General features: G+C 39.9%; 3 protein-coding genes across 4 annotated transcripts; 1 reads left to right on the top strand and 2 right to left on the bottom strand.

Annotated features, from left to right (window-relative positions):
• Positions 1 to 270: 270 nt before the first annotated feature.
• LOC106648533 (DDB1- and CUL4-associated factor 12) lies at positions 271 to 5068 on the top strand. 2 transcript variants are annotated; one of them, XM_014365475.2, is made up of 7 exons: positions 271 to 468; positions 1362 to 1687; positions 1768 to 2226; positions 2302 to 2532; positions 2611 to 2895; positions 2968 to 3133; positions 3216 to 5068. In XM_014365475.2, the coding sequence occupies exons 2-7, from the start codon at positions 1602 to 1604 to the stop codon at positions 3369 to 3371; spliced, it is 1383 nt and encodes a 460-aa protein (XP_014220961.1). In that variant the 5' UTR covers positions 271 to 468; positions 1362 to 1601; the 3' UTR covers positions 3372 to 5068. The 2 variants fall into 2 exon arrangements, with proteins under 2 accessions (XP_014220961.1, XP_014220962.1); XM_014365476.2 differs by lacking the exon at positions 271 to 468 and adding an exon at positions 547 to 977.
• A 588-nt stretch (positions 5069 to 5656) lies between these two features.
• On the bottom strand, positions 5657 to 7689 carry LOC106648546. The gene is made up of 3 exons (XM_014365498.2): positions 7605 to 7689; positions 6668 to 7504; positions 5657 to 6587 (listed from the first exon to the last, which is right to left on the bottom strand). The coding sequence occupies exons 2-3, from the start codon at positions 7485 to 7487 to the stop codon at positions 6007 to 6009; spliced, it is 1401 nt and encodes a 466-aa protein (XP_014220984.1). The 5' UTR covers positions 7488 to 7504; positions 7605 to 7689; the 3' UTR covers positions 5657 to 6006.
• A 1599-nt stretch (positions 7690 to 9288) lies between these two features.
• On the bottom strand, positions 9289 to 18532 carry LOC106648672 (tumor necrosis factor alpha-induced protein 8-like protein). The gene is made up of 4 exons (XM_014365746.2): positions 17979 to 18532; positions 12237 to 12312; positions 10166 to 10500; positions 9289 to 9978 (listed from the first exon to the last, which is right to left on the bottom strand). The coding sequence occupies exons 1-4, from the start codon at positions 18225 to 18227 to the stop codon at positions 9625 to 9627; spliced, it is 1014 nt and encodes a 337-aa protein (XP_014221232.1). The 5' UTR covers positions 18228 to 18532; the 3' UTR covers positions 9289 to 9624.
• Positions 18533 to 21359: the final 2827 nt, after the last annotated feature.

The following is a 21359-nucleotide window of genomic DNA, read 5'->3' as shown; positions in this document are numbered from 1 at the left end:
ATAGTTGTATAGATTTTCATAATGAATACCACTTTTAGTTGATCATCGTTGTAATTTCTAAACATCATTTCTTAAGCACGATATCAATTTTCAGTAAAAAAACTGACGAAAAATAAGTATGTTCGCCACTCCACGATCTGTACTTAGTTCATACTTGGCGCCTCCTCTTGGAGTAGACGTTTACGCATGTGCCTGCACCTTGGCATGTGTATCCAAGATGGCGGCTTATCAAGCTCGTAGTGTTGTGAAACTCATGTATACAGTTATATAGACACAGTACATAGGCACATATGTAGACGTTTTACGAAGTCGTGCTTCGGAGTCTGCGTTTCATTTGTCGCGAAATTTCCAGTTTTCCAAGCCTCGGTGGATTCACTGCGAAATCGAGGGCAAAAAAAAATACGACGCTGCTCTTCTGGGACGAGGCTCGTATAGGAAAATCCGGCAAAAGCGAGAATGATCGATCCAGTGAGTTATTTTTTTTTCTTGGCTTGACGTTTCTGTGCTCGGAGCACAAGCGAAAGTGTCTTGTGTGTACGTTGCCTTTTGTTTTTTACATCGCGGCTTCCAAGGCATTGTCCTCCTACACGAAACTAGCTTACGATTGTCGCGAGTAGGCGAGTCGTTTGATGATTTTTAGAGCCTTCGAATCTCGAATTCGATGGTAATTTTGTGAAACTACATTGGAGTACGCGAGGCTCCAACTTAGAGCCATATTCGATGCGCTGCTGCAGCGAGCCATGCAGCGTTTCATCTGTTTCTCGGTTTGTTTCTACGATAGCTGCGCTCCTTTTTTGTTCCAAAGTGTCTTGAATCAAGTTATTTTCACCCGACTCCGAATGGTTTTATGTAATTCGATATTTGCTAGGCTTTATCTACGCACGGCTACGCTCCTCCTTTCCATTCTTAATCTATATTTATCTTTAGCTAATTCGAGCAATAACTAAAATTCGAACCAATGCAGTAGTTATCGATAAGTAAGTAACCAACAAAACTCCCCTAAAAGTCGGAAAAAATTTTTGGTGAGTTTGATTTTTCCTCTTTGTCTCAGTGTAAACACTGGAAGCTCTTTAAACACGCTCTTTAAATTCATATAATATAAGGTTAGATTAGATGCGCAATGGGTAATGAGTTGACTGTGCCCGTCTGTGTGGTCAATTATGGTTATTTCAGGCTAAAAAACTAAAGAATGCTTGTAATGTTTTTGTAAAAACGTCATTGTATCGATACGTAGAAAAAAAATTAAACTCTGTTGATCGTTAATTCTAATTAGCATCTGTGTGAATGACTAATAAATATGTATCTTGTTATGCAAAGTTTTTCAAAAATTTTGATCCACTTCTTTTTTGTTTATGTCAAAGGTTACTACTTTATGTTGAGAGTTGTTGAATACGGACTCACTGCTATGCATTCGCTGAATGCACACTCATCAGTAAAGTTTGTGTGACACTGGAAATCTACAGTAATTATGCAGATACATACTCAGCGATCCTGATATAAAAAGCAAAAAGAAAGAATTTTCAATTTGAAATATCTTTCTGCTTTGAAGAAGCAATTCAAGAACTGTATTTGGGCAACTGCAATCTAAAAGAATCTGTGCAATGGCTGAAACACAGCGCAAGTCCACCTATGGAGCACATCCTCCTTGTGCTAAATCTTCTCGCCTTGATGACAGGCGTTCCAAAAAGTAAGCAAGCAAGATGTTTTAATAATTCTTTGTGCTTACTGCTAAATACAAATTATATTAATACCTTTTTATTCTTACAGACTTGCAATGCTTTTGGAAAAAAATAGAAAATCAGAGAAGCCAGATGATTTTGTATGCTATGAATCAAGTGACGATGAGGAAGATACAGAGATGGATTCCTACCAATACTTGAAAACTTCGTTTAATTTTGTTGATTATGTAAGATCTCGAGAAAGTAATGCAAATGAAATTCGAAAAGTGAATAAGGAATTTGGTTCTCGACACATATTAAGCCATGATCTCTTTAAAGAATATTCAATAAGTTTAAATAATATGAACAAAGTTTTTTGTTCTCAATGGCTTAGTGACAGACAAGTTGTTTTTGGTACTAAATGCAATAAGTTGATGGTCTATGATGTAGCAACGCAAAAATTGGATCAAATACCATCTCTTAGCGGTAGAAATAATTCTACAAGTGGAATGGGTAATGTACAAGATCAACAGTGTGGTATACACTCTGTACAAATTAACCCATCTAGGTGTGTAATATTTTTGATAAAAACCACAGAAAATTACTTTGCAATTTAAATTCTTATGAAATTTAATTCTAACAGAACCCTCTTAGCTACTGGTGGACGAAATAGTAATGAAGTAGCTGTTTATAGATTACCAACATTGGATCCTGTGTGTATCGGGGAATCTGCCCATCGTGACTGGGTGTACGATATGTGTTGGTTAGATGACGAGTTCTTAGTTTCAGGTTCTAAAGACACAAAAATGGCTTTGTGGCAAATTGATCAAGAAGTATCAGCTGCTTCAGAAAAAGCTGATGTTCCATCACATAGGTATTTATTTGATAATTTTTCTTTTGATTTTTTTAATTAAACACTTCAATTACAAATTATTCATTTTTATTCCCTCAGATTGATTCAACCTATATGCATTAAAGAATGTAAATCAGCACAAAAAGTACGATCATTACTTTTTAACAAAGCCTACAAAGAAATTGCAGTTTTGTCTATGAACAGTTACATTCATATCTGGTCAGCAGAATCATTCAGGCAAAAAATTTCAAGAAAGTTACCTGCTTGTCAAGATAATGTTTGCTTGGCTGTGCACGAAGAGGGCTTGTATGCAGTGGGTTGCCGTTCTTACACACTTTTACTTGATGCAAGAACATTGCAACCTATAAAAAAAGTACCTTCGAGGTAAATTGTTTGTAAAAACGTTTTTTTCCTATCAAACATTTTATTTAAAAATTTTATTTCTTGTTTCAACAGGTATAGCGGGTGTGGTATTAGATCAGCTAGTTTCCAAGGCTCTGTTTTAACAATTGGCACCGGTCTTGGAATGTTGATGTTTTACGATATTCGGGCACAAAAGTATCTTGAATCATCTATTAATTCAAATAGGACCGTGATGTTGAAGGCTTCCAAGGGTTACGTGGTAAGTATTTTATTGATGTAGTATTTTTGAGATGAGTATTTCATATTATCAGATGCGAGCATGAGATAACTTTTAAATTCAGTTTCCAGATGAAGATTACATTGATGGATTCCATAATGTAAAATACACTCCTGCCATTTACACGCATTGCTACGATGCATCAGGAACGCGTCTTTTCTGCGCGGGCGGCCCTCTTCCAACAAATTTATATGGAAACTATGCAGGACTGTGGCAATAAGTATATTGTAAACCTTATACAATTAAATAATAAGATCCATCACCTCAGTTCTATATTTTGATATGCATTTATCAACAAATTAGGCTTTTCAAAATGATTGTAAAAATTAGTTATCCGTTTAAATTCTAAATTCATAATTTTGTGCATTCGCCGCCATTGATTTATACAGAAAATGTTAAATGCCATAATCTTTTAATTTTTGAAAGAAAAGCTCAAATTATTTTAGAATGAAAATCGGATCTAAAATCTGATAATAATTAATTTTCATTGTCAAAACTTGAATCATTAGATAGTTAGAGTACATAAATTGTGTTTAACGGAACTAAACCGAAAAAGTATCAGGTAGCGTGTAATCCACGTACAGAACAAATCCGAGGTTGGCGAATATGTGCACTGTTGTGTGTATTTTTTGTAGCCTAGATAAGTTTACTATATTTCGTTGAGTAGTTTAAAAAGTACCCTTCATTTATGGTAAGCTTTGAAAAAATTAACATCGGAGCTACAATCATAAAAATTGTTTTATGAAATTGACTGTAAGACTTTAAAAGAACAGTGGAAAACTTTTAGTTTAAGTACCATTGTATGTCTATGTGCATAATCTAAACGTTAGGTTAATTTGTACTATTATATTTTAATTCGTTAAAATTTTCATATAAAGTACTAGGGAATTCTTATTTAGAGTGTACTAAATAATTGAGTAATATAGTGTATCCATAGTCAAAATAAATTCACCAGAAGACTTGAAAGACCACACGCCATCAACTTTGAGAAATTGAAAAAAAAGAAACTCTTGTTGATGGAAATGATAACGCAATAGATTTGTTTCAAGTCTTTTTGTGATTCATTGATTGTAATAGCAAGACTAATAGGATGCGTAAACTGTGATTGTGTAAATGTGTTTTGATAGCGTGCAATGAAATCGTTTGTTTTGTTCATCTCGAAATATGTAAAAAAAAAGAAGTAAGTTTTAGTAAAATATCATAGTATTAATGAATGTAGTTCATAAACATATAGGGCGTGAAAATTACAAGTCATGAACTCGTTAGGATGTTATGTACCAATATTTGAAAAGAGATAAAATTTTGAATAATTAAGTTATTATGGAAATTTGGAAAACTTTTTCAAAATTATGACGTTCAGGATAATAAATATTTTTTGTTTATTCGTGTTCATGCAATAGTATAGTAATTCAATTGGTTTACATGTACAAAAATGTGCATTTTTGTAAACATGATATGTTTTTATTTAGAAAATTTTCGTTACGTAGTTGTAGAATTATTTTTATACATTATGTACGTTTTACAAATTTTCTTTCAAGAAACGTTTACAGCCGTTCATAAAATTGTGAAGTAAATCGTGACACTTGATTTCAAACACTTAACGATTCAAGAAATTTATTTGTAAAAATCATTTATTTTTTACCAATCTAAACAATATTCCAACCACGCTAAAATGTATTTACATCTCAAATTAAAGAATTCATTAACTTAGTGTAATGAACATTCTACTAATGCATCACACGAGAGTCTATTTTGAAGTCTGAAAACTGCGCTCATTGATTTTTCATCGCATAGTTTGAATTGATCCCAGTTTTGATTTTTATAAGCAAAAACTACTGATTGTTTGCAATTATATGCACGATTCATACGATGTATTCATTAATTGAACAAAACAACAATAAAGACTGGTAACTATAATATTAATCGTTGAGCGAGTAATTAATAATAAAAAAAGAAAATGAATCATGCAAAAAAAAAGGAAAATAGAAATGAATTGTAACTCGATATCATATATGTATCGAGTGAAAAAAATCATGTACATTTGATGATGAATTTTATGAAGAGATGAAATAACTATTCGTATGTCAAAAATTTATAACCAATTAACGACTATTTGCGCCATTTGATTTCAACTTTTCATGTACTCGAATAATTGAAAGATTGTGTTAGGTAATTGCCATTGTATTGTCTCGATAGAATTGAAGCGTGTGTGTGACAAATCGTGATCGATTCGAAATTACTAATATCACCAGATTATGTATTACTTGAATTAGAAATGTAATCGTATCGCTCTTACTGACAGATACAATTGTGTAAATAAATTTGGAACAAAAAATTATCAACAGTGATCTCTTATTAATAAAAGTATGCAATCGAATTTTCTAACAAATGTTTATTGTTTTTTAATTAATTATACAACATGTATATATCCAATTGTACAAAAAAATACAATTCTTTTTTACAAAAAAATATTCTTTAGGATAAAAATGATTATTTGTTGAAATTGTTCAGTGGTTTTTAATACTGGTTCATGTATTCCTATTTTACAATGTACCTCGTTCACAGGTTCAATTCATAAATTAATTATCTTTTTGAAAAAAAATTCAAACCACATTACACATTTGAACATAAAATTTTGGAATATAAAAACATTAATATAATATAATATTTAATATATTAATATAATATAAATATTAATAATTGTTTCCAATCCATCACAAGTATAAAGCAAGTTAAAAAGCATAACGTCGTGATAAAATATTATCAAGCGTTACGCGGTTCGCCTATTACGACTTTGGTAAAGCTCCGAGTATTGGGCTAACTCTTTACAAATTTCGCCCAGTGTTTTATTTTATTTAACACAGGCGTTGTCTCTTTCTCGGCGGCTGCCCTACGCCCTCCTCGCTCGTCTCGTCGCACCAACGGAACAAATCCTCGTCGCTCATCAATTCGGCGACCTTACGGCACGCGGTGTACGGCAAACTCAAGTTCAAGTGATCGGACATGAAGAGATCCGCCGCGAACAGCTCCAGCTCCGACCTTATCATGATGTTGGCGACGTGCCTCTTGACGAAAACGTGGATCAGGTAGCCGTTGCACGAGATATCTTCCATGGCTGGGCAGCGCCAGTCCCTCATATTTTTCAATATCTTGTGACCCTGGCTGTAGCTCATCTGGCACAGTTGATAGAGCGAGACCCTCTCGTTCAACTTGATGAATTTCATGTAGTCGATCTCCCTCGTCCATATCTTCTTGAAGCACGACTCGGGCTCGTAGTCGTCGTTGCGGTAAGGCGCAGCCTTCACAGTGTACCTGTGGATTTGTTCGTAAAGGTGACGCAAAGCTTTGTCGTCAAAGTAAAAGTCGTACTCGTCGTGCAGATACAATATTCTCTTGTACTGGTTCAAGATGCTCAGAGCTCGATCGGCGTCGTTGTCTGTAAATGAAGAAAGTAATCGTGAGTCAGGACTGTTATTTTATGGAAAGAATATATTATAAATAAATAAATCGACGTACCATAGAGACCAGAGATGCAATGATCGATATCGTTTCCTCTCGCCCTTATCCAATACTTCATCATTCTCAGCGAGGTGGAAATGTTCATTCTGAAATCGGCCGAGATGAGCGATCGCGTCGCCTCGATCAGGTTCAACGTCACGGGATAATTCTGCGCCGGCAGCCGGCAGAACTTGCCGCGGAACATCCTGTCCTGGTCGAGATTGCTGACTGTGGCGTCGTGCCGCAGCAGCGCCCGCACCAGCTCCGTGTCGAAGACCCTCATGGCCGACTGCAGCGGAGTGTCCCGGTGACAGTCGCGCGCCTCCACGTTGGCTCCGTAATTGACGAGCAGTCGAATTATCTCGTCGCAGGGTCGCCTACGGTCGCAGAACGAGTTGCTCGACACGCAGTCGCACAGGCTGAGTCTCGCGAGGGCGTGAAGCGGCGTCGCGAGCTCCTCGTCCTGCTTGTTCGGGTCGGCCCCTTTCTCTAGCAGGAGCTTTACCACGTCCTCGTGACGGTAGCGAACGGCCAGATGTAACGGCGAACAGCTGTAGGTGTCGATATTGACGTCGACGCCGGCTTGGTTCAATAGTAAGTTCACCGCCGCTATGTTGCCGGTCATGCAAGCCCCGTGCAAGTAAGTAAAGCCGAACCTGTCCGGGTAATTTTTCCTCGGATTATTCAAGAGGTAATTCATCATTTGCAGGGTACATTTTCCCGAATCGCGTCTCTGATCCCCGTTGTACACCTCGGCTAGAAAGTGCAGCGCCGACTTTCCACAATCGAGTATAACCTTGTTGATCTTCAGCTTACTCGAGCCGAATAGTTTCAACATTTTGTTGTCGTGATCTTCTAGACAGCGTTTGAGAAAGAAACACTTGTCTTGGTTAGTTCGAAACATCTTGTTTAGTGTCTCCTTCAAAACCCTCGTCATCACGCGATCGGTTCTTACCTTGTTCGACCAATCCAATAGTATGCGACGGAATTCGTTGCGTCTGATGTTCACATTGGCTATATTCATAAAATGAATTCTGATCTTATGCAGACGACATTGGTAAATCTCCCTCTCGTTTAGTGACATTTTTAATCGAGTTCTTGATATCGTCGACTTCCGTCACGAAAAAATCGTTAATACGGCACTGGAATGCTCGACACTCGGTACCGCGGAGTCACTCGGCAGATCGCTACCGCACTTTTAAATGTTTTATTAACGATATATTGCACTTGAATCGATTTAAAGAAATAGTATTTTCACTTTTCCACGTTGACGCAACGTGGCGACAAGTGACCATGTGCTTTCACGATGGCCAGAGTTCATGAACAGAGCATCTGCATTTTCGACCAGTCGACAGGTGGAGACAAATGAAAGTATAAGATGCGCCGTAGCTGTAACCGAGATGCGCGCGCTGGAATGCGTGTATTTTCAATGCAACACAATTTTTGAATTTTTATAGAATACGGAAATGAAGGCCGAATTCTCTCGGTTAAATAAATAAAAAATGAAAACAATAATTTAACCGATAATTATTTTATTATGAATGTACGACGTTTCGCCGATCTACGTCGACCTCTTCGGGTAAACTAATATATATGTCGCCGTGAGAACGGTATTTGACTACATGACGACAACAAACAATAATATTATTAACACGAGCAAATACACACATCAAGCCAATTCAACGCTTACAATATTTCAAAATGTTACTGTACATGGAGTTCACGATCAAGTCACGGATTGGCTTCTATGATTAGACTATGGAAATTTATAATACATTCGTAATAGAATAATTATCGGTTAAATTATTGTTTTCATTTTTTATTTATTTGACCGAGACAATTCGACCTTCATTGCCGTATTCCTGCTTAAGTAAAAAAACAGAAGGCACGTATTTTGTTAATTATAAATGTATCTGCATATTTTTTATAAATAAGAGATGCAAAATATAGATATTTTAATATACAAAATTATAAAACTTGACTTACACATTACTGTGTTAAAAAAATATATTATAAAAGGACCTTTGAAAAAATTGCCGAGTGACATAGAGTAGATAATTTTATAACAAATATTTATTGTTGCTTAATTAATAATTATATTACATGTAAATTTTCATCTATATACTTTTTTTTTATACAGAAAATATTCTCGACGATGAAAATTATTATTTGTACAGAGTGTTCAGTGTTTTTTTTAAGACTGATTTAAGTATATTCATTCTCTTTTTTTACTTGTAAAAATTTACCTCACTGAACCAGTTCAACAGTTACTACTACTGTCGATGTGGGATATGTACGGCTCTACCTGGTATAATGATATACAGTTGATAACTTAATTTTCTTTTTTGTAAAAAAAAAATTCAAACCTTATTACAGATATTTAAATATATACGAAACTTGGAAATACAAAATCATAAATACTCGGGGTGTATTTTCAATGCATCACACGGTACGAACGATTTTGTGAAACGCGTATTATAACGTAAAAGAGGAATTACGAATTGATATCTTCTTTTATTGACTTTGGTACAGCTTAGTAGAAAACTTTCTACAAAGGTTGGCTAGTGTTAACATTTTTGAATTGTTATTTGCACGCGGTAAACGCGATAAACAAAATCACGCAATAGAAACATTTACTATTTTTTTTTTGTTAATCGGGTTTCTACTGTAATAACTTATTTTACTCATTTTTTTTTAGGTCCTTTACACACTCACACACCGAAACTAAACTTGTTTTTATAAAGCTATACACATTCTCTCCGGCATGTAATTTGTGCGCAAACGAACGACAGACATGCAGAATCCGGCTAGGCTTGTTGCTGTTTTTTTTGTGCCACAAACTCAAAGAGTATTCATCGTAAAGGAACTCTCGAATCTTCCGGTGACACGATCTCTCTTTTTATTTTTCGTCAATCGCGAAATACTGTATAGGAAACGCACCCAAAGGCCAGGTGCCAGGCATCCAATCGTTCGATTCACAGCTGGCCGTTCTCCAGCGCCTTGTTGAGGTCCTGCACGAGGAGGGCCAGTATCGGCCTGAGCTCGCTGTCCTGGGCGAAGACCCGATCGAGAAAGTCCGGATGGCCGAGAAAGTCGAAGACCTGATCGCAGCGCTCGTGCGACTTGTCGGTCAAGTGGGGCCTGACGAGGTCGTGCACGGCCCTACGGCAACGTTCGAAGGACCGGCAGAGGAAGGCCCGATCGAAGCTGAACTCGAGCTCGTAGAAGGACAGGACGGTCATGGCGCAGGAGTGGAGGGCCCGACGCACCGCCTCGATGTTGGCCGTGTCGCTCGGCCCGAGCTGCTGATTCTTGTGCAACAGTCCGATCTATGAAACGAAGGATGGAAAATTTTTTATTGTTATTATGTATCGGATCTGAACATATGTAGCCCCGTTATCATAGACGCGTCTCGAATCGATGCTCGTCTCGGATCAATGGCCCGTGGCCTTTCACAAAAAAAAATGACCAAGGCCAACACTATACAGCTATTTTTAAAAGCAGCAGCAGCCTCACCTTTATCGACAATTTGACTATGTTCTTCAGCACCTTCTCCGGCTGCTTTTTGTCGAGCTGCGGACTGGCTCGAGCGGCCTTGTCCATGAGCTTGTACAGATTGTCGAGCATGAAGGCGGTGGCGTCGTCGATGAAGAGCGCCCGACCCGCGTTCGACCCGGCGAACTTGCCCAGGATCTTCTTCTGCGCCCTCAGGCCCAGATCTCGCGCTCTGCTGTTGCTGCTGCTGCTTCCGTTAGTCCCGTTGCTGCTGCCATTCATGCTCGAGGAAGGACCGATGGTCGACGATGGACCCATTTGATAAGCCGATTGAGCAGTGGCCGCTGACTGCATCACTGCACGACAGATAGAGAGTGAGGAATTAGGATACAACGTTATATGGTGATTTTTTTTTGTGTATTTGTATTAAATGTCTGTACGGTACTGCAAGTCGTGCTATACATTGACTACGCGACGGTCTGTACGAGCCTCGAAGCTGTCGAATAATAGATAACAATTTCTTTCGTCGTGAGTCATACACCGCAGTGATGATATTATACGACAGCATGAGTCTAGCCGGGCGCAATATTACTCTCCTCGGCTCGCGATGCTGCTATATACATATCATAATGTGTATGTAAGAGTATTTTGTAAGCGTACCTCGTCTCTCGTGTAAGTGCGGTATATACATCAACAAGAATTTTTTACCCGAAAAAACTCGCAGCTATCAACGCTTAAATTTTTTCTACACTTTTATTTTTACTTTATGAATAAATAAAGAATAAAGTCTCTCGCGAGCGGTTACTCCTTTTTATGTACACATGTATCAACGTGCGAGCAACGATCGGAGCAGACTAATATATATCGCGATATCTTATACGATACAGCAACACATGGCATATAGACACACGCGTGTGCGCCGAGGCTTTACGAAAATATAGCGGAGCGATAAGCCAACTTACGATTGTACACGTATAGGTATAGGTACAGCAGTACGCGACGAAGAAGAGCTACATATATGCGTGTGTTACAGTATGTGTCATGCCCGCGAAAAACAAATAATAATACTCGGCCGTCGCGATACGTAATATCGTCAGAGCTCTGGCGATATGCTGTATTACAACGGACTGTTATATATAGATATATAGTGAATGCAGCATACGATATATTATAATATAAATTACGCAGTCGCGTCCACGCGCACACGATGACACTGTGTACGACGCGCAAGTTCAATTTTGCAGGATTAACGGTGTACTACATGGGTATATAGAGGCAGTGGCTTGCGGTGAGTGAGCTGATGATGCAGCCTCGCAATATCGTGTGTGTATGCAAAACAACTTTAAAGGCTACAACACAATGAAGAACGAAAACAAAAAGGATACAAACTCGAGTCGTACGAGTGTCAAAAAGAAAAAAACGATGCGACGTGTAACGAGCGAGAGAGAATTAATAAATCAGGTGCAATAAATTGTAATATGTAGGTCACGCGAGCGCGTGTCACGGGTGATGCGGCGAGGCGACGATATCGTATAATATGCACAGCAGAGGCAGAGAGGGTTGAGGGTTGAGAAGAAGAAAAAAAAATCGAACTCTATACAGGTATATCGTACGTTGCATAAAAAAAGAGACACTCGACGAGCTCTCGATATTATTGGTCGAGCACACACGTGCACAGCTGCTAGACCGACGCCCTAATAATCGTCTCTTTGCATCTATCCGCTGCTTTGTGTATATACGATGTGTTGTGTGTGTGGCAGTTATACAACAACGAGCATTGAAATATAAAAACTCGCGTGGACGCGAAGGACGTCGTGGCTGTCATGTGCATATAGGAGGAGGTTGTGCCTCCCGCGCGATCCGATGCGCATAAACACACATGCTAATGTGTCACACATGTATAATACGTTCTCGTTTTACAATGTGCGATGATGATGTATACTACTTAAATACGTTTGACATCGATAAAAACGTGCTAAGCTATACACACATTTTGTATATACATGAAAATAATAAACAATGAACATCGAGATGTGACAAACAGCAACAACAAAACTTTTTGATATACGCATGCTGTTTTTATAATCGGTACCTTGATTACAGTCAACGGCTACGAGGTGATAGAGTAGCCAACTTTGAAGCTCCATTACCGCTGAGCCCCAAGCTATCTGTCGACATATATGGGTATAATAATGCAATGTTTTTTGTGTTTTTTACAACGGATCGATCGATCCTGCCACTGGAAACATATTTATTATTCTTTGGTTTTTTGGTGAAGTAAATTAAGAATGAGATCGAAATCGATTGATGAACTCGTCCAAGTTTCCTGAATGAACTTGAATTATGAGGATGCTACAATGCGATATGAAATTGAAAAATGCATCGCACGTAGCTTTCGCGTTACCCTGGAACTCTCTTATTGCAACGCTCGCCGGTCGTCTTTGACGAGAAAGAAGAAAATACAGGATGAAAAGCGACAAAGAAAGAGATAGGGAGAGGGAGCTACCGGTTTAGCTAGACGACATTCTTGCCAGCTAGTTTTGAACTTTTAGAAGCATACATTTTTCGCTCTCCGATGCATGCACATATTACGATACCTATACGTGGATGTATGCGTGAAAATCTCCCTCTTGTAAAGGGAACGAAGGAACTTTTGGCGCGTAAAATGTACAGGGGGTTGTCGAGCGCGTCTTGCAATTTTGCATGCCACGTCTTTGTATGCAACGACGAACTTATTTTCTCCCTAGTTCTCGTATACATGCACTCGCATTTTACATACATTGGGCAAATAAACGCGTCAAAGGGATAGAAGGTACACTTTGATCGTGTAAGCGCAAAGTGGACCCATATAACTTTTGCAGTGTGTATACATACGAAGCTCCATTCTCCGATAACGAACAGATATTTAATACACTCACTGCTTTATATAACTACCACTGCAATTCTTTCTCTGGCCAAGCGTTGAATACGATATAAACAAATAACACAACTTGTATAACTTATTGACACTATATAATACGCGTCTCTCACTCTCGCTCGGATGCACTCGGTTAGACAGTCGAACTAGCTTCGGTGCTTTACTTGTACTGAAGAAAAAGATATAGACGATGGTACGTACAGTCGCGAGCTCGGCGCGTGCACGAAATCCCCTACCACCATTACAAAGTCCGGAAAAAAGGAGCCGTTGGCCGTTACACTCGACGTGCATAAGGTATACGTACGAGCGGCCCCTTTTTAAAAGAAACGCGTACATGTATAAGTGTATAAGCAACCCTGGCAAATGTCACGCGGGAAGAAAAGAAGGGCGGCGGCGACGGCTGTGGCAGCTGTTGCGCTCGACGGGCCCGCCGATATAATATACGAGAGGTACTCTCGAAACGTTTCGAGATATTTTAAAACGTACGTAATATATCCAAGCCACAATTTGGAGTGCGTCGATGTTGTTGTTGTTGTGTGTATATATAGGTGCACGCGACGTTTTACGTCCGGAATTTTTTTAAAGATCCGTGTTTGTATTATAAAAAATGGCCAGCTGATGATCCGTGCGCGTATTTAATTGGAAGTACGTCGGAAAGAGATGTATTATAAGATCGACGCGTGAAAATATTGTCTCTCTAAACGTCGCGCGTTGACATCGAGCGACTCTCGATCCGACACCTGTATGTATGCCGCTAATTACTCGCGGATCGAGTCATAAGCATACCTGCAAACACGCGTAAGACCTACGCAAGTAGGTACGCGCACACACGTCTTGCACGCGTCAGCTGCCGATGTATATAGTATACTATATCGCAGCATCTCCAGGTCAGGCAGCTGTTCCGACGATTTTTATTCTTCGTTAGATATCGCGGGCCATGATTCGACGGATTCTCAATGCTACATAACGATGGATGATTAGAGCCGAGTCGAGGCAAATTAAGCCCCGGCGTTGACTTTGCGAAATATATGTATACGCTATACGATATATTTTATATATTACGCGCGTTACGTATTATCGATGATTTTTCACGTCGTACTTACGCGCATAACTCATAATAATGTCTATGATATTACGCACGGCTTGGCGCGTGCGTGGGTGGTGGCACGCAGCTAGGCAGGCGACTCGATGCTGCCACCGAGTGATTGTAATATCGTTATGTAAGATATCCCAAGGATCCCGATGGATGGATTAACGCGGCTTTCCGATGAAATTTTCGTTACATATTATATTATTCGCGCGCTAAACTTCGAATCTAATTGTAATTTGACGTAACGGCTCAAGATCGTATCGCCGATATCGTATCCTGTCCCTGTTTTTGCGACGTCGATGATATCGATTAGATTATTATTATTATATTTATTCTTTGGCTCTCTGGAGTTTAGCGCAACGTAATTTGAATTATTAATGCCAATCGCGTATGCAAATACTGCATTTACCGCCGTGACCGATGATCCATATTTTTCTCTCTCGCTTCTGCATTATTTATGCGCATGTGCAAGTGACAATATGGGACTTGGTTTTCCATACGATGATATCAATGTATGTAGCGCACGTTTTAATTTATTGTATACATACATCGTGCCTATATTATTATAAGACGCTCCGAGAAGCGAAATGAAAGTGATGACATCGTCGAAAAAAAGCAGGTCGCGCGCTTAATGTACGTACATATACATTGTTATAATGAATTTACCTAGCACTAATACCACTACTATCTATCTGCTGCGATGTAGCCGCGACGTGACATATCCGAGGCAAAATCCACGTGCCATTTCTATGATCGAAGGTGAAATTTTCGCCGCTTTTCTTTTCTTTTCTTTTTTTCCCTGCATATATATAGGTTCGCAGGCTATCGAACACAGACTCGTTTTACTACTTTTGTACGTATATATGGAAGTCAGCAGATGCACTTTGTGCTCCCTCCTGCATTTCTCTCTCTTTCACTCGAGTTACTTTGAACTGTCCTTCTGCGCCGCTTTCTCAATTATGAAAGCTCCTCTTTGACGTCGTCGCGAGCAATGCGGCATATTTGTGACTCGGGAACGACGAAGACAGACAGAGACAGAGAGAAATCCTATGCGATTTTGCAACTCTTTCAAACGAGCTCATTTAATAACGAGACAATTCGCTGCGCTTCTTCGCCGCTTGCGACTAAACGAATGATTCACGCGGACTCGAGAATAACGTCTTGATATTTTTACGTTTATATTGGAATGTTTTCGTCGCCTTTTACGAGCCGAATATCGAACGAATTTATTTCGAGGTCGACTCTATTTTTTTAAGCTGTAACCAAAAGTAAAAAAAAGAAAAAAAAAGGGTTCGATCCTCTCGCCGATCACCGGAGCTAATTCGCGAGGCCTTTCTTCTTTTATATTACAGAGACACGCGGCTGAGCAGAGGTCAAAAGCTCGACGCAGAGAGGTGTGCTAGCGTAGTTATAATCCTTGGGCAAACTTTTCCTACGAGCTTAATGAATATCTCGCGTGAAAGCTGCCGTGAATCGTGTATATCGTCACGTGAAAAGCTCACAATAACGAGCTTTTACACGACTTATCGTGCACATAAGCGAGCTTTTGACTAAAACAACGAAGAGAGAGTATAGCTTTATACGGTACACGCGCGTTTATTACGAAAACTTTGATTTATTCCGCGGCACGCGATATTGTTTTTTTTTTTTTTTTGCCGAGCTTGAAAACAATTAACGAACTCGAGATACGCGTGTGATATATTTGTGGCGTATACATAACAGAGCTGCCAACTTGTTGCGCACTCCAGATGTGTATATACGACAGGATCGCTTCGACTTCGGTAATTCAGTTTTGGCCACGATCCCGAAGTGTGCAAGTATCCACTTCCGACGGCGACGACGAGGATTTCATAAATCGATTTGTCGCGTGTACGCCTTTTTTAGCGTTTTTATATCTAAATATGAATTTTGAAAATGGAAAATTAAATGTCGTTTGACGTTGTGCTATGTATTCTTTAATATAAATACACACTCGCGTGGCCCAGTTTCTCGCGCTTTACCAACAACGCATTATACATACGTTCATTTAAATATTGTAAACAACGCAAATTGGCGAGAGATGCAACGGCCAATAATAATCGCCGCCTTTGTGCGCGCGAGCTTAACAATAATATACGTATATAATTGTCGTTGAATATAAAAAAAGAATAAAAAAAAATCACGCGGCACGATTTCTTACTAAGAAAAAGCTAAGTACGAAGCCGCAAATTTTTCCTTTTTCTCTTCTCGCTCAAAAATTTCCTGCTCAGAATTCGAGTGCGGCGGCAACGAGTAAAAGCGATAGCACAGCGCACGAGGCACTTCCTTCTCTCTCTGTATAATACACATTTAAAGTACATATATATGCACGTTCGCTATTATACACGAGGCGAGGCGAGCGCGGAATTGAAAGACGTGCTATATACAGCACACTCACGCACATAAACACAAACAACAGGATCCTCTTCTCTCTTACTCTCTTGCTATATGCGGTCTCTCTTTACGTGTGCATCCGGCGCAACTTTAGCTAAGCGGCCGTAATTAGGCCTTCTCTCTCTGCAACTTTACGTCTCTCTCTCGTTTTGTTTTTTTTTTTTTTTTTTTTCAGGGCGTGGATCGCCACTCCGTATCTATGGTACAACGTAATATCTTTACTTTTTTTTTATCGCTTCGCGTCGCGCTTGAGCCCCCGTCGACTGTTAGAGCTATATGTGCGCTGTCGTGCATGTTTCGAATGAGTCAATCGATTGATTTAGACACACATACACACACACAACGAGAGAGGCCAGGCAGAAATGGATTTTTTTTCGCTCTGTTTTGTATTTGTCTTTCGGAAAGAAAAAAAGTTACGTGGCTCGGACTCTCTCGCTCGCACTCTCTCGAGTGGCTTTTCGATAAGGCTCGAGTAAACACAACGCACACACACATATAACTGCTCTATAGCCGAGAGGAGCCCTCGAGAGTCATATCGCGCGCACTCGTGTACAGAGAGAAAATTCAATAGGCCGGTGTGTGTATAATAAGCGCGCACCCGTGTAATTACGAGCTGCGACACAGCCGATAAAAAATTCATCGCGAAAGTCGTCGATTATTTGCCTCGGATGTACCTACTTATATCGAGATGTGTGTGTGTATAGGTACACAGGCCGAGCTTTTTCCTTTTCTTTCAATCGAATTCCGTCGCGTCCGGCACTTATAAATAGGAACTGCAAAATATACTCTAACTATAGTTTAAGATTGTATCGTAGCTGCAAGTTACAGTTGATCCGGCACTAATTTTTTACAACGAGGTACATAAGTGGGCACAACGTCGCAAAAAGAAACAATAGAAAAAAAGTTCGAATGGCATAAAATCCAATATCACGAGTGCAGTATTCACGGCATAAAGTTATAGATATATTTTACATAGCATACGTATAGGTAGGTGTGTGGATCTAGGCAAATATACGTCTAGTCTCGCGACCTTCGGGCAGCGCGGCAAAGCACGGCACAGCACGTCGAGTGGCACTTCATAAAATAAATGCATATACGAAATATACCTATACATACGATATGATATTCGCCAACGTGAACTTGACTATAGTTTTCCTTTTCCTTTTAAACTCAACGATACGACAACAGGCACGTGTTGCTGCTGCGCGTTGGATATATACGACGATGATGTATCGAAGAGCCGCGCGACGAGACAAGTCCACTATTTATCAACTTATGCATCGCTGTATATATACGGCGCCCGAAACGTGTCCGTATACAGGATGTAGGTGTATGGATGATGATACGCGCGAGGAACGGCGTCAATGAGCGATATGCTGGGAAAAAAGCTCACGAAACACATGATTGGCACTAACCTCGATAGCTTTTCTCGGATTCTTTTGAGCCACCACTGCTATGTTGTTATTGTTATTGTTGTTGTTGTGGTTCTTGTCGGTACTGCTCTCAGTCTCGTCGTCGTCGTCGTTTATGTTATTATTCGACTCCCGTTGATGCAGCACCGCAGCAGCAGCAGGCAGAGCAGCGGTAGCAGTGGCAGCGGCGACAGCCGGAAAAACTAAGGCCTCCTTGCGTAGCGAGCCAAGGAATTCTTGAAATTTTGACATCTAGACGGACTCGTTTGTGTACGTTTCGGACGCGCTTTTTTTTATTATGGTCTACGATCTCACCGCGATAGATGACAACGGATCGACTTGCATCGTTACAGCGTGTAAATGTGTGCGAAGCCCGTCTATACGCGTTGTTTATTTATGTTTATGATACTCGAGACACCCGCGACCGCACCGCACGTGATATTAAGTCGCGCGTCCGTGTGTGGGTGTGTATAATTTCAAGACTGTATGTATACAACTAAAAGTCAGAGCGAATCGTGTATACTACGTGCGCTCCGCTCGAGAGATCGGAGTCGACTCCGAGCTGACTTAGCCCATATAGCACTGCCTCCTCTCGCGACTGTCGTTGTCGAGGGGCGCGCTCGCGACGCGGCGAAAATAAAACACGCAGTGCACATTTATGTATGTACACATTGGTATCGACAGGCCGCCGTCGTGACGGACTGCCGCCGCCATCTGTCGTGAAAGCTCGCAAAGTCGAGCTTTTATGTGCCTTTACCATATTGCGTAAAGGATATATAGGGTAGCGAAACTTTTTTGATTAAAATCTCGCGAGGCTCTTTCTTTCGTTTCAATTTATGAAGCCCTCCCCGCAGTGTCTGCGTTGAAAATGCAATTTTGAATGATAAAAGCTCTGCAACTTGGGTGCACTTACTTGGTAATAAAAACTGATAAAAACATCCTATATCCGTTGCTGCGATATTGAATTGATTTTCCTATAAAGTAAACGAATGTAAAAAAACTGACAGAACTTGATGGTAGCAGCGAGCCTACCTTGAGAGTTACCATTTAAATGATGCACCAAATTTGGACCAATTATTTAAAGTTTACCCCTAATTTGTACAATCGAATAGTTTAAAGAAAGCTATAAATATGCAATGGGATTTGCTCTGCTGAACAATTTTAGATCAAGACATAGCAAGTGAAAGGGACATTGACTCGTATTGGACGAAGCTTGGTGAATATGAAAACGCCTATAATAATAAAATTGTTCAAGATTTGTATAATTTGGTTCTCAGTATAATATCATGTCACAAATAAATATTTTTAAGTTGTAGTGGATTAGAAAAAAAAACTCGTTGAAAATGAAATGTTTTTATTAAAATGTTTTTATGCAATAGTAGGCGAAAAATACGTTCATTTAAATGAGGCGTTTTACCGCACACCCGTGTCCAAAATGAGGCATTTTACCGCACACCAGTGTCGAAATGAGGCATTTTACCGCACACAAGTGTCCAAAAACGTTTTTTGCGCACTAAAAAATGTGCGAAAAAAGACATTTTTCGTCGTACTATTGCATAAAATTTTGTATGCAACACGTGCCCAGCTTTTGGTGCGTGTCTTTTTCCGCACATTCGTGCCCAAAAACTCCTTTTGGGCACTTGTTACATAAAGAACTATTTCAACACAAGCGTCGTCTTTTCGGCTCTGGTAATAGCTGCACTTCATCCTCTTGATTCGTCTGCTCGCACAAACGTAATAAATCCTCGTGGCTCAAATTTTCGGCAATTTGACGACAAACCACGAATGACAAATTCAATCCACATTTATCAGTCATAAATAGATGGGCTACTGCCAATTCCAAATGTGGTCTAATCAAAATATCTGCCCAATGTCTTTTCACAAGGAGCTTGGAGAGAGTCAAGTCATTCAGCTGTTGTGGTAACTGAAAATTTTTGATTTTTTTTTAAAATCGAGTAACCCTTGTCGTAGCTCATTTGGCAAATTTCGTGGAGAGAGACTTTTTCATTCAGAGAAACGCTCTTTAACTGTGCAGTTTCCAACCCAATTTCATTGACCAACTGTTGAGTGATTTTATTGTGGCGGAAATATCGACTTTTTTTTAATTTTCTCAATTCTGAGAATAAGTAATCATTAGCTTTTTGTTCCATGTAAAAACGATTATGAAGATGAATTTTTATATTTCGTGTGCTGGATCTCTCACTAGCACAGCTGGGCAGTAAATGATCGGCTCCATTGCCCCGAATTCTCATCCAGCATTTGATCATTTCAAGTCTAGTAGCGAAATCCATTTTGAATCCGGCCGACTGCAAAAATTCCACTACCTCGATCATGTTCATGGTCAAAGGACGATACTTCAATTCGCGTGTTTCAAAATGCCTGGCAAACATTCGGTCCTCGTTCAAGCTACTCAAACTTGCGCCGAGCTTCAGAAGGGCCCTGGTGAGCTTCAGGTCGAAACACGACACCGCCGCCTGTAGTGGAGTGTCTCCGTGAATGTCTCGTGCCTCGATATCTGCTCCTCTATCGATGAGCTCGTTGACGATCTCGAAGGCCGGTTTCTTGTCTTCGCAGGAATGGCAATAATGATCGCAGTCGCATATGCACCAGCGCGGCCACGACAGGGCGTGCAGAGGCCTCGACTGATTATTGCTCTCTAAACTATTCGGATCGGCTCCTTTCTCCAGTAAAACCTCCACGACGTCCGTCTGACGGTACTGAGCCGCGATGTGTAGTGGGGAGCACGTGTACGTCGAGATATTGACGTCTACACCTAGTTCCAAGAATCGCTTCACTTTAGCCACGTTGCCCGTCATGCAAGCCGCGTGAAAGTACGTGTAACCATGAGCGTCTTGGTGATTTTCCACTGAATCTTTCAAAAAATAGTCCACGACTCGTTTGGCCATCTTGCCACCGACGTCGTATCTTGGGCTGCATTCGTTTTCCTTGAGTAAATAGTGAAGTGCCGATCGTCCATCTTTGAATCTGAACTCGTGGATTTTTAACTTGATAGCCTCTTGAAGAAATATCACCATTTTTAAATGCCTCCGTTGCAACGCTAATATGAGAAATTGTTCTCTACTCGGAAATAAGGTTTGATCTTTTATCGCCTTTATACCCATCGTACAATACATACCGCCATTCGATACAATATTTGGTACGTAACGTTGATAAAATTTTTCACATCTGGCGTCTGTATCTTCAATTTTTCCTAGAGATTCTCTTAACGCCATTATTTTAATGTTGTCAAGATCTCCATAAAACATTTTGAAACGTGATAAAATCAAGTCAGACGATGGTATATTTTTATATTTAACACTGAAAATTTGATAAGATCTTTCACTGCTCAAAATTGTATTAGCAAGTTGCACTTAAGAAAGATAG

This window comes from Trichogramma pretiosum, unplaced genomic scaffold, assembly GCF_000599845.2.
Source record: "Trichogramma pretiosum strain Unisexual culture from Peru unplaced genomic scaffold, Tpre_2.0 scaffold7, whole genome shotgun sequence".
Taxonomy (NCBI): Eukaryota; Metazoa; Arthropoda; class Insecta; order Hymenoptera; family Trichogrammatidae; genus Trichogramma; species Trichogramma pretiosum.
Note: the sequence above shows the minus strand (reverse complement) of the source record. Positions and strands in the feature narration are given on the sequence as shown.